This window comes from Lonchura striata, chromosome 19, assembly GCF_050655825.1.
Source record: "Lonchura striata isolate lonStrDom1 chromosome 19, ASM5065582v1, whole genome shotgun sequence".
NCBI lineage: Eukaryota > Metazoa > Chordata > Aves > Passeriformes > Estrildidae > Lonchura > Lonchura striata.
Genome location: NC_140721.1, coordinates 3,782,492 through 3,794,850, shown reverse-complemented (window position 1 = coordinate 3,794,850; position 12,359 = coordinate 3,782,492). Strand labels below are relative to the sequence as shown.

Genomic DNA, 12,359 nt, shown 5'->3' with positions numbered 1-12,359 from the left:
GAAAAAAAAGATTAGTGCAGATTAGTGGGTTTAAAATCCTTTACAGAAACTTCATATATTTACATTTTACACCTTCATTCCAGGTATAAATTTTGCCAAAATTAAATCAAAGGGTGGGTTTTCTTCTCTGCCTCCAGCAAGCCAGTAGTATTTAACCTTGTCCTCACTGTCCAGAACTGGAGAGTTTTTACCTTTAAGAAATCTGTAAAAAAGACAATACAGTAAGAAAAGAACTTTTAATAATCTAAGACTAAAATGTAAGAAAATATCCTGTCTTGTAAGATAAGCATGTATTCTATTTACCATCTGTTGGAGGTTGGACAGTTTTCTTACCTCTTCCAAGACCAATGTCTCCCTCCAAGGAGGTATCTTTTGTTAATGGACTATTGAATGACTCACTATATCACTGGTAAAGTTACATAATCCCACTGTGAGCTGCTCCACCCAGAGGGAGGAGCCAAGCATCCCCACCTGCATAAAATCAGCACCTTTTAAGACACCAGAGCAGCTCTTCCCTGGATTCCTAGAGGAGCAGCTTTCTTCTCTGCTGGATTCCTAGAAGAAGACCAGGTCCAACTACTACCAGACCTTCAGAGAAAACTCCACCCTTCTACAGATCCCTGCTCCAGCAGCATTTCATCTGCCCCTCCAGAAGGAGCAGCCACCATTTAACTAGACTATTACCAACACCCTGACTCCTCAGGGTGTCAGGTTGCTGACTCTATCAGTAGTTTTGTTTGTACTAATTATTTTATTTAAATTTAGGGGTTTTTTTCCTAGTAAAGAACTGTTATTCCCATTCCCATATCTTTGCCTGTGAGATTTTTAATTTTGAAATTGTGGTAATTCAGAGGGAGGGGGGTTTACCTTTTCCATTTCACAGGAGGCTCTTGCTTTCCTTCACAGACTCCTGTCTTTTCAAACCAAGACAGATTTTGGCCCCCAACATAGGGCTCGAGGGCATTGAGAAGGAAAAAAGGATTAACAGTTCTTAAGTAATTTAATTTTTTTGTGCGTGTGCTGATATAAACATCTTTAAGTGTCACCATGTGGTCTAGTTTACCCTTGTTTGGGTGGCACGTGGTTGTGGCTGTATTTCTCCCATTTGCAGGCCCTTATCTAAACATGGGTCCTTATAACCAAGGTTACTGTGGCTGTTATCCAGTCTGGCTTATGGGTTAATAAGGTGAGGAATTCATCCTCTGGAAGGCAGGTACATGGATTCAGAGCTATCACACACTAACTGTATGTTTTTGGGGTTACTTTAATAATGGTACCTACTGTGAGAAAATGACACCGGGGGAACCTTTTTCCCAACCTTTAAACCATCTTTTTGGGTCTGCTCCACCAGTATTTGAAGGGTTAAGATCCACTCTAAGTGCTAATGATACCATACAATGGGTGGTGTTGCTGATAGGCCTGTTATATTTAGCACTCAGATAAGGGAAGATTAACTGGATAACCACCCTGACACCTACACCAGAGACTGGAGATGCTGCTCCAGAGCCTGACCCTGCCCCACAGCCCACCTCAGAAAGGAACCACCCAGACTGGGTGAGGGTTCTGGTTAAGGAGACACGAGAGATGCTGAAGGAGTGCATTTCCCCAGCTGGTGAGAAACCGGCCCTTTGCCTTGAGGAGGGACAGTCTAATAGCACAGCTGTGGAACCCACTAATGTTACAACTGTCCAGGTTCCAGCTGAACCACAAGGGCAGTCATGGTCAGCAGCAGTAGAAACAAGGAGGTCTGAGATGAAAGCAGAGCACCCAGACAGGATAGGAATGGAGGAACCTCACAACCCACAGGGGAGACAGAGGTTGTGATCATCACCGAGTCCCTGACGTACAAAAGCCTCTATAATCTGCACAAAGACATTGTGCAAAGAGGGCATGAGGCTTATACTACCTGGTTACTCTGGGTCTGGGACCTTATGGGTACAGGCATGCAGGTGGATGGTGGTGAGGCAAGGAACTTGGGACCCTTGACCCAGGACTCGGGTATAAATCAGGTTTTTGTAAGGGAACCAGGGTCCCTTTCCCTCTGGGAGTGGCTTTTAATGAGTGTCAGACAAAGGTTTGTCCACAGGGAGAGAATGCAGGAGCACCAGCATAGAATGTGCTGGAAGACCCTTGAGGAAGGGATCCAACAGCTGAGGGAAGTGGCAGTATTGCAGGTACTCTTTGGGAGGGATGGACAGCATGAGAATGACCCTGGCAAGGTCAGGTGCACAGGACAAATGCTGTGGAGTCTGGCAAATCTTGGGCCATCTCAGTACACCACCTCCATCACGCCCTCATCACTCAGCACACCCGTATTGGAAACCTGAATCGCCCTGGGATTTTGGAGATAATTACAAACTGGCCGGAAGGTGAAAACTTTGGTCTTACTGATGACAAGGAGCAGGTACAAGCAACAAGGGCTGAAGAAGCTCCACCATACAACCAACTACCAGCAGAGGAAACTCGCTATGCTCTTTTCACTGATGGTTCCTGTCACATCATAGGGATGAACCAGAAGTGGAAAGCAGCCGTACGGAGCCCCACACGACACAAGCTACCGAAGGAGAAGGTGGATCGAGCCAACTCGCTGAGCTCAAGGCCGTTCAGCTGGCTCTGGACGTTGCTGAAAAGGAGAAGTGGCTGAAGCTCTACCTTTAGACCGATTTGTGGATGGTAGCCAATGCTCTGTGGGGCTGGCTGGGAAGGTGGAGGAAGGCCAACTGGCAACATAGAGGAAAACCAAACTGTGCTGCTGATATATGGAAAGACATTGCCTCTCGAGTGGAAAAACTAACGGTGAAAGCCTGTTATGTAGATGCCCATGTCCCCAAAAGTCGGGCTAATGAGGAGCACCGAAACAACGAGCAGGTAGATCAGGCAGCAAAAATAGAGGTGTCAAAGATAGACTTAGATTGGCACCATAAGGGGGAGTTGTTCCTGGCTCGATGGGCTCAAGATGCCTCAGGTCATCAGGGCAGAGATGCCACCTACAAGTGGGCATGAGACCGAGGGGTGGATCTAACCATGGACAGTGTTTCCCAGGGTTATCCATGACTGTGAGACGTGTGCTGCCATCAAACAGGCCAAGAGAGTGAAGCTCCTCTGGTATGGTGGGCGGTGGTCCAAGTACAAGTATGGGGAGGCCTGGCAGATTGACTATATCACACTGCCCCAGACACGCCAAGGCAAGCGCTACGTGCTGACCATAGTGGAAGCCACCACTGGATGGCTGGAGACCTCCCCTGTGCCTCATGCCACTGCCTGGAATAGCATCCTGGGCCTGGAAAAGCAAATCCTGTGGAGACATGGCACCCCTGAGAGAATTGAGTCTGACAACGGCACCCATTTCAAGAACAGCCTTATCAACACCTGGGCCAGAGAACATGGTATCAAATGGATATATCATATTCCCTATCATGCTCCAGCTGCTGACAAAGTTGAACGGTGCAATGGACTCCTTAAGACTACCCTGAAAGCACTTGGTGGGGGAACATTTAGAAACTGGGAAATCAACCTGGCAAAAGCAACCTGGATGGTCAACACCCGAGGGTCCATCAATCGAGCTGGCCCTGCCCAGTCAGAACCCTTACACAGAGTAGAGAGAGATAAGGTCCCTGTGGTACATATTAAAGGTATTTTAGGAAAAAATGTTTAGATTAATCCCACCTCAGGCAAAGACAAACCTATCCGTGGGATTGTTTTTGCTCAAGGACCTGGTTACACTTGGTGGGTAATGCAGACAGATGGGGAAACCCATTCTGTACCACAGGGAGACATGGCCTTAAGTGAGAACTGGGTTTCATTGTGATGCAGATGGAAATAGAATAAGGGGTGGATAATGTCCTGGCTTATAAGATAAGCATGTAAGACCGAAAATGTATGTGAAATTCAGAGGATTAACTGAGGTGAAGAAGTCTCTTTTCCCCCTCCTTTCTCCAAAGTCTGCTCTGTTATCTCCCAGCACCCCTCAAAACCAGCAGGTATGGAAATATCTTAGAGCAGAATATAATGTAAGAAAATTTATGTGAATGTATTAAACATATTTGTACCCCATAAAAACACTTAATTGTGCCAACACATACAAAAAGCAGAGGAGAGAGGCAGCACCAGTGGCTCAATCCTTGGACCCTTGCTCACTGGAAGAGGCTGCTGTGGTGCAGAACATCATGGGCAGACTCAAAGGTCAGCACTTCCTTGTGAAACTTGCTGAGCTGCATCTTGATTTTCTTCAGGTTAGCAGCTGATGCCTTCGTCTTGTACTTCATGGCTTTCAAAAGTTTATCAGCCAGGTAGTGCAGCCAGAGGACGTTGCTGTGTGGGTGGTAGTCAGTCCAGCTGTTGGAGTTCTCCTCTTTCATCAGCCTGTAGATGTCAAACTGGAGGTCCCCAGCGCCTTGGAAGAGCTCCAGGTCCGTGGAGAGGTCACAGAAGACGGTGAGGCCGTCCTTCTCCAGGCGGGACAGCGTGTAGTCGATGATGCTGACGTGGATGCCAGCTGTAGGGATGGAGTGGGTTTCTCCATCCAGCACATACTGAAGCTCTTTCACGTCTGTGCTTTTGACCAGCACGTTCCCCCAGTGCAGGTCCCTGTGCTCGAAGTGCAGCTCCTGCTCTGCGACCGCCAGGGACGCGGTGACCTGGTGCAAAATGCTCCTGGCTGATGCCACCGAGGAGAAGCTGTTCCTCATGCTCTCCAGGTCCCTGCCACCAAACTCAAACTCCAGCACCATGAAGAGCTGCTGGGCCCCAAAAAAGTCTGGCCGGTCGTTTTCTGAGCCTGTTTCTTTGTGGAATTTGTCCCAGGCTTCCAGGAGATACCTGGGATAGGCCCCTTGGACACAGTGCACAGAGTACAGGCTGATGAACCCCACAGTTCTGTTCACAAAGCCCTCAGACAGAAGACTGAGTTCTTTTGAAATTATTACCTCTGGCAGAATCTCTCCAAAGGTCTTCTGAGCTTCACCATTTATTTTTTCAGTCCCCTCAATGGGAATTATCTTTAAGGCCACAGGTCCTCTCTCGCTGTCAATCTGGAACACCTCTCCAAACACCCCTTCTCCAATTTTCTTGCAGTCTTTCATTTTATTTAAAGGAATGCATTCCTCAAAAGCAATGGGCCCATCTTGGTTGCATTCTCCAAACACTTTCTCAGCATCTGTAAGGAGCAGCTCCAGGACAGAGGAGGAATCCCTGGGAGCCAGCAGGACCATGGAGGAAGAGTACTGGGAGAAGCTCTGAGCTTTACCAGCAGACAGGATGCTTTGGGACCCCGAAAGCTGGGATTTCCCTGAAGGGGTGCAGAGGATGCTGCTGCAAAAAGTCTCATCTGTGGTCACTTTTTTCTTTTTATGGAAGCACAGAGACGCTCGAACTCTAGCCCAAGAATAAGAGTTATTAAGAAGTGAAGAGTCATTGTCTCTGACACCTACAGACATCTCTAAAGTTCCCTTCTGAGCTCGTTTTTGCCTTGACTGGAGCCTGAAAAGGGAGCTGTTGGGCCGCTGCTGCCTCTTGTTCTTAGGCCTTCTTGGGCGGAGCCTGCTGTGCCCGCCCCAGCGGCTGGCACTGAAGCCACTTATACAGGCTTTCCTGCAGGCACTGCCCTCCCCGGGGACACCCTTGGTCCTTTTGTGTTTGCTCTCCAAGATTCCTTGGCGGCCCACGGGAGATCCCGGCTGCAGGCAGACAGGTTGAACATCAGCCTGATTGTCGCGTTTCAGGCTTTTCAATGTCATTGACACTTCTAGAGGGTCCAGCACCACCACTGGCACAAGCTGGAAGTACTTGGCCAGGCCTCTCTGACAGCTCGAGCCTCTTTTGGCTGACTCTCTGGTGAGATGACACGGACCCTCACAGGGCTCCCCACGAGTGCCACTGTCACGGGGCGCAGGGGGCTGTGGCTCACCCTCCACGGGCAGCAGCGCTTCCCGAGTGCTTGGGGCTTTCCGCGGGGACGGGGCAGCTTGTACCCAGCGGGATCCCCGCACCGCCGACCTCAGAACACGGCGAGACCCCCGCAGCCCGGGCTGGGGCTCGGAGCTCCGAGCCGAGCCCGGCGCTCGGAACCGCTCAAGCACCTCCTCGCCGGGCGACGGCCGCATCCCGGAGCAGCCCTCAAGCGAGCCGTGGCGCGGCGGGCAGGAATGGCCGAGCCCCGAGCCGCTCTCGATGGTGGTGTTGAGCAGGAGCGGGCTGAGGCGCACGGGCGGGCGGCGGCGGCGGGGCGCGGGGCTGTCGGCGGCGGAGCCGAGCAGCGGCGGGGCGCGGCGGGGCGGCGGGGACCACTGCGGGGTGCTGCACAGCAGCGGCGGCCGCGGCACGCAGAGCGAGCCCTGCCGGCGGCGCGGCGGGGACAGCGAAGGCGGCGGCGACCCCCGGCGCTCCTCTGTGCGGGGCTCTTTGCTCTGACCCCACTTCCTCTTCTTCCCCGCCGGCTCACGGTTCTCCTTTCCCCGGCCGCGGGTCTCCTGTGCCCGCCCCCGCTTCTCCGGCCTCCGGTTGTCCTTCCCCGCCGCTCCCCGGCTCTCCTTCCGGCGGCTCCGCAGCCGCTGGGCCCATCGGGCGCGCTTACCCCGACCGGGCAGCGGCGGCTGGGCGGGCGGCAAGTACTCGGGGTCGCCCGAGAGGCTGGAGTCGGCGCTGGAAGCGGACAGGGCGCTGGAGGCGGCGGAGCTGGAGCTGAAGAGGTGCCTGCGGTCCTGCGGCGGCGAGACCCAGGGCTCGGGCCGCGGCAGGCGGCGCAGGTTGCCGTCGCGGCGCGAGTAGGTGCGGAGCAGCCGCGGCCGCTGCGCCATGGCGGAGCCGGGCGCGCACGGAGGCCGCCCGCCTCCCGTTCGAACGGGTATCGCGAGAACGCGCGAGAACGCGCGAGAGCGGCCGCCCCGCCCGCGGGGCGGGGGGCGTGGCCTGGGCGCGTCCCGTGGGCGTGGCCACGCCCACGGGACGCGCCCAGGCCACGCCCCCCCGCCCCGAATTATTAAAAACATCTGGATATTGATCTAGTATCGATATCCAGCTGTGACGGACAAACACTCTCTAACGGTGTGTGGGATACCTCCCGAATACACACCGCAGCTTCCAGCTGATTACAGCGCCCTTTTATCCATACGAATATTGAATACACAAAATGCAAACACATGTTCATCGTTTTGGTCCATCCCATTGCTCGCCTCGTATGCTAATTACTCCAAAATCTATTGAGCATGCGTGGTTTGTTCCTAGAAATGGGTTGGTGTCGCTTTCATGGGGAGGGGTCCCAAAATGAGGAAGTCAATGAAGTCTTCCTCGTTCTGACCTTTCTACCTTTTCAATGCAAATCTGACAAATGAACTCTTGGTAGAACTCCCATTCCTTGTCTTCAATTGGTTTCGGAACGGAAGAGGCCCACAATGGTCTTATGTTCCTAAAAGCTATATATTTACAATAACATGCCAATATCTGTCACCTACGTTGGACAGTGTGTCCCCAGCCTGAACCAACAGAAAAATGCCAACACCACAGTGAAACATGGAGGGCATGAAGAAGGAGAAAAAGGACAAGGCACACCCAATTTCCTCCATCTCGTCCCCTTGGAACCCCTTATCTAGAATCCTAAAATTCTGCTTTTGCACCCATGCCACATTAATTATTACTTATATCAAACAGTCAGAGCCTGTAATTCATGTTATAAGATTGAAAACTCTTTTGCATGGACAGAGATCACAGACAGTATCTCTGGGGGCTCTGTCCAGAGACACTGTCTGTGATCTCTGTCCATGGGTTCCTGACCCCTGCCAGGGCAGCCAGAGGGAAACCATGGATTCCCAAAAGTGGACACCGGGAGGATGTGGGTGTCCCAAGCCTGGCAGCGTTCAAAGGCAGCTTGGATAAACCTGGGATAAGGGGACATGTCCCTGCACATGGCAGAGAGGTGGGGAATAGATGATCTTTAAGGTCCCTTCCAAGCCCAGCATTCTGGGATTCTATGTATTCTATACATGGGTAAAAAATCCGATTTATTTCAGGTATTCCCACCTCGTGGGGTGAGCTGTAAAGCCCCGCAGGTTTCCGTGTCACTGTCGCAGCTGCCACTCGGGTTGTGGGCAGGGGACGCAGCTTGGTGGCAGCACAGCACCGGGTTCTTGAGGCGTTGCTGGAAAGCAGCTGGTGGTTTGTTGCTTTCGTTTCTGTTCCACGTTGTTCTTAAAAAGCTTAAAGGGCTGTTCTGCTGATCCCTGGGAAAAAAAAAAAAAAAAAAAATCAGGGGAAAATAATCTTCAGCAGAGAGCTCCACCTGAAGGAGCAGAAGCTCCCACTGAGGATCACACAGGCAGCCTGGGCTTCCCTGGGGACAGCAACAACTGAGACATCCAGATGGTTTTGCTGAGCACAGAGAAGAAATCAAGTCCCAGAGTTAAATTCTGCACCTTTTGTCCTGCCTCTGAGTTTAGTGAAATCAGCTTTTGACAGTGGGACAGCAGCAGGGGAAGGACATTTGCCACTGCAGAGCAGAAAATATCTAGGGCTCTGTGTGGAACTCTTGTGCTGATGCAGTTAAAGCAGAGGCCTCCAGTTCTTTCAGGGATTTCGTCCTGATGCTCCCCTTTCCTTACTGAACACAGGGAAATCTTTAATTCTTTAATCTGAGAGACTGACCCGGGTGATTTATCAGCTGCAGGTTATCAGTAATTGCAATTTGGAGGGTTTGGGGAAAGAAGATGCCTGGCCAGACCTCGCATTCTTCCAGTGAAATTATCTCAGGCACCCGTGTGTGGATTCCAAAGAAAGTCAAGGACAGACCCTTGGTAGTGCTCCTTTCTCTGTCTCCTATTTTTGTGGTTGTTTTATTTATTTCTGTCATATTTGGTTGACCATAGACCCCACAGATCTAATGTGTGTTTGTAAGCAGAAGCAGAATAAACAAAGATTTCTCATTCAGAAGACAAAAGAGTTCTTGTCTCCTTTGGTCTAACTAATATTGCCTGGTGGAAAAACAACAAACAATCCCTCTCCTTTATTTTTCTAGTTTCTTCTCTGAATTAAGCTTCCTTCATTACTTGGATGCCTTTTGTTGTCCCTCCTGGCTCTCAAGGAGGTCAGCTCTTGCAGTGGGTAATGCTATTTTCCTTTTTAGATGTTTTTTTTTCCTCCTAAATGCATTACAGGGTGCTGTGACTTGTAATTTCCGGCGAGTGCCATCGACCATTTAATTCTTTGCAATCACTGCAGCAGATGCCAAACACATTTGCAGTAATTGGATGGCACTTAAGGGATTAGCCAAGACTGCCAAGACTCAACTCATCCAAACCACAGCTGGATTTTTGTGAGGTTTCCATGGGAGCCTGGCCTTCTAAATTTATTTGCAATCTACATTTTGAATAAAGTGCCCTTTGCAGGAGCCTGGCTGAGTGGCCCTGACTTTGTGGCATGGTTGTGGCACCTCCCTGAGGGACAGAAGATTTGGAAATGCCTCCTTCAGGGTCAGGAGCCACCTGTGGCCAGCCAGGTGAAGGAGCTGGCAGCACTTTGGGGCCAGGTTTGGAGGAGATGAGCTGCTGCAGATCTCCCAGAGGCCCTGGAGCTGCCAGCACGGTTCATGACCTTTCTTTCTGCCTGCTGCAAAGGTGGCAGAGGGTTTGCAGAGCCACAGTTTCCTCCTTTCATCATCGTGGGCCCCCTCACTTAGCCAGCTTTGCATTTCCTCACGGTTTTGTGCCTCCCACAGGAGGACAGGATGTGTTTGGTGATGCTGCTTCAGTCAGGGGTGACACCAGCTGCTCATGGCTTTGTCACACAGCAGGAAGATGCCCAAACTTTGGGTTTCCCTCGGCGTGCTCAGCAGCTGCCAGGTTGGTGTGCAGAGCTGTGGGATGCAGGGACCTACCTGGGTGTTTGCAGGAGAAAGGGAGCTCAGCTCACCAGGAGAAGGCCATCAGTACTTCTTCATTGTAAAGCACGGGGCATTGCTGCCTCAGCTCTTAGATGTTATGTTTTGCACATTCTCTGCTGCTTTACTCTGCATTTCTGAGCTTCGTATTAGGGGATGGTGAGCTCTCTGCACAGAGCAGGGAGACAACACAATTCCTTCTCCAGCTGGGCACCAAGGACAAATGATCCAAATCTCAGCCCAGGAGCACAAACACCTTGGGCTGGAGAGAGAAAAACAAGCAGGGTGGGACTGCCTGGGCTGAAGCTGGAATGGGACAATGAACTCCAATATGAAAATGGAGCAGAACTTATAAAAATGAGAGACCTCATGTCCATTTTATGACCATTTTGGTTCATTTTGGGTGTAGCCTGGCTGGGTTCTTGTGCTGCCCAAGGTGGATCCATGGATGCCTTTTAATAAATCCCTACTTTATTCTTTAACTCCTCTAGTCTCTGCTCCAGGTCAGGCCTTGACAAGGCACCAAGGTAAGGCTATCAGAGATGAGCCATGCAGAGCTCTGCTGGGCTCCAGGGCCTGTTTGGCTTTGTTTGGAGGGTAGTTCAATTGTAGCTCCAAAGAGACATTTCCTGTCCTTCTTACAGCGGGCTGAAGGAGCTGAGTGCCACAAAGAGATCGCTGTGGCTCCCCCAGCTGCACACAACTGGATCCAGCTGAGCCCAGCTGGGACACATCAGCCCTGCTGAGCTGGGAGCTGGCCCAGCAGCAGGGTCACGCTGCTTTGGGCACAGCTGAGGGGAGCTCAGGTGCCAGGCTGGAACTTTTCCCTCTGGGGGACAGGGGGAGTAGTTTTGCTGTGGCTGCAAGGAGTGACCAGCTGGTCATTCCAGGAGGAAAAGGTGGGGGGCCACATTCGAGACTTCCTAGCTGTGTCCATGAGAAAGATGAAGGAAGGGGATGAAGGATCCTCCTCAGTCCCTCCATGAAGGATGGGGATGAAGGATCCTCCTCAGTCTTTCCATAAAGGAAGGGGATGAAGGATCCTCCTCAGCCCTCCCGTGAAGGAAGGGGATGAAGGATCCTCCTCAGCCCTCCCGTGAAGGAAGGGGATGAAGGATCCTCCTCAGTCCCTCCATAAAGGAAGGGGATGAAGGATCCTCCTCAGTCTTTCCATAAAGGAAGGGGATGAAGGATGCTCCTCAGTCCTTCTGTGAAGGATGGGGATGAAGGATCCTCCTCAGTCTTTCCATAAAGGAAGGAGATGAAGGATCCTCCTCAGTCCCTCCATGAAGGAAGGGGATGAAGGATCCTCCTCATCCCTCCCGTGAAAGATGGGGATGAAGGATCCTCCTCAGTCTTTCCATAAAGGAAGGGGATGAAGGATCCTCCTCAGCCCTCCATGAAGGAAGGGGATGAAGGATCCTCCTCAGTCTTTCCATAAAGGAAGGGGATGAAGGATCCTCCTCAGTCCCTCCATGAAGGAAGGGGATGAAGGATCCTCCTCAGTCCCTCCATGAAGGAAGGGGATGAAGGATCCTCCTCAGCCCTCCCGTGAAGGAAGGGGATGAAGGATTCTCCTCAGTGCTTGCAGCAAGGTAAGAGCTGGCAGAGGTATCAAGCCAGGACCAATTTCATGTCTTTGTGTTACCAGAGAAGTAAATACTGTTCTGTTGGGTGCATTCAAGAGCAGGGTTTCACCTTTAAATTTGTGGTCAATGTGAATACACTTTTTATTAAACCCCTTCAGCTTTCAGGGTTTGATTCAGCATTCTTTTATTTCCCAGTGATGCTTTTATTGTCTGACCTTAGGAGGTGAATTCATTGCAACACAGCACTGCTGGTCCAGCTATCCTTGCACTCAGCCTCTCAGCAGTGTTTTATGTGCATTTTATTAATTTCTCTGACCTGATTCAGTGCCAGCTCCCTCACAGAACAGGGCATGATGGCTTGGTTTCATTAGATGTGCACTATTTTTCCTTCTCCCCTGATCCTCTCCCTCAAGCACTTTCCCTTCATGGGTTGGGGGAGAGCAGTGGAAAAGTAGATGAGGAGCATTCGGGGCAGACAGGAACGTGTATCCTGGGAGTATGTGTGAATTATGAGAAGGCAATCACTGTCAGCAGTGTGAGGAATTAAATACACGTGTGACATGGCAGGAATGGAAGGGTTAAAAAAGAGAAAGGAGGAGTTTCAGTCGTGGAGGAGAAATCCTCCCTGGGAGAATTCCCAGACTGAGCAAACAGCCCTCGTGGGAATGGAGCAGGACTGGGTTTGGGTTTTTTGGTTTTTTGGTTTTGTGTTTGTTTGGTTGGTTGGTTTTCTGGTTTTGTTTTTGTTTGTTTGTTTGTTTGGTTTTGTTTTTTTTCCTTGGGAAATTCAAGATGTAGAAGTTAAAAAGGGAAAGTCCTTGAAGTGAAGATAGTGAAGATTCAGCCTCTGTCCCTTGAGAAGAACTGAGAGATGCTACATGATTTGCATCTCTAACTGGTGACAA

General features: G+C 50.9%; 1 protein-coding gene across 1 annotated transcript; it reads right to left on the bottom strand.

The window, feature by feature from the left end:
• Positions 1-68: 68 nt before the first annotated feature.
• Positions 69-6,821, bottom strand: HASPIN (histone H3 associated protein kinase). The gene is made up of 2 exons (XM_021524970.4): positions 4,083-6,821; positions 69-202 (listed from the first exon to the last, which is right to left on the bottom strand). The coding sequence occupies exon 1, from the start codon at positions 6,792-6,794 to the stop codon at positions 4,134-4,136; it is 2,661 nt and encodes an 886-aa protein (XP_021380645.3). The 5' UTR covers positions 6,795-6,821; the 3' UTR covers positions 69-202; positions 4,083-4,133.
• Between the last annotated feature and the right edge of the window lie 5,538 nt (positions 6,822-12,359).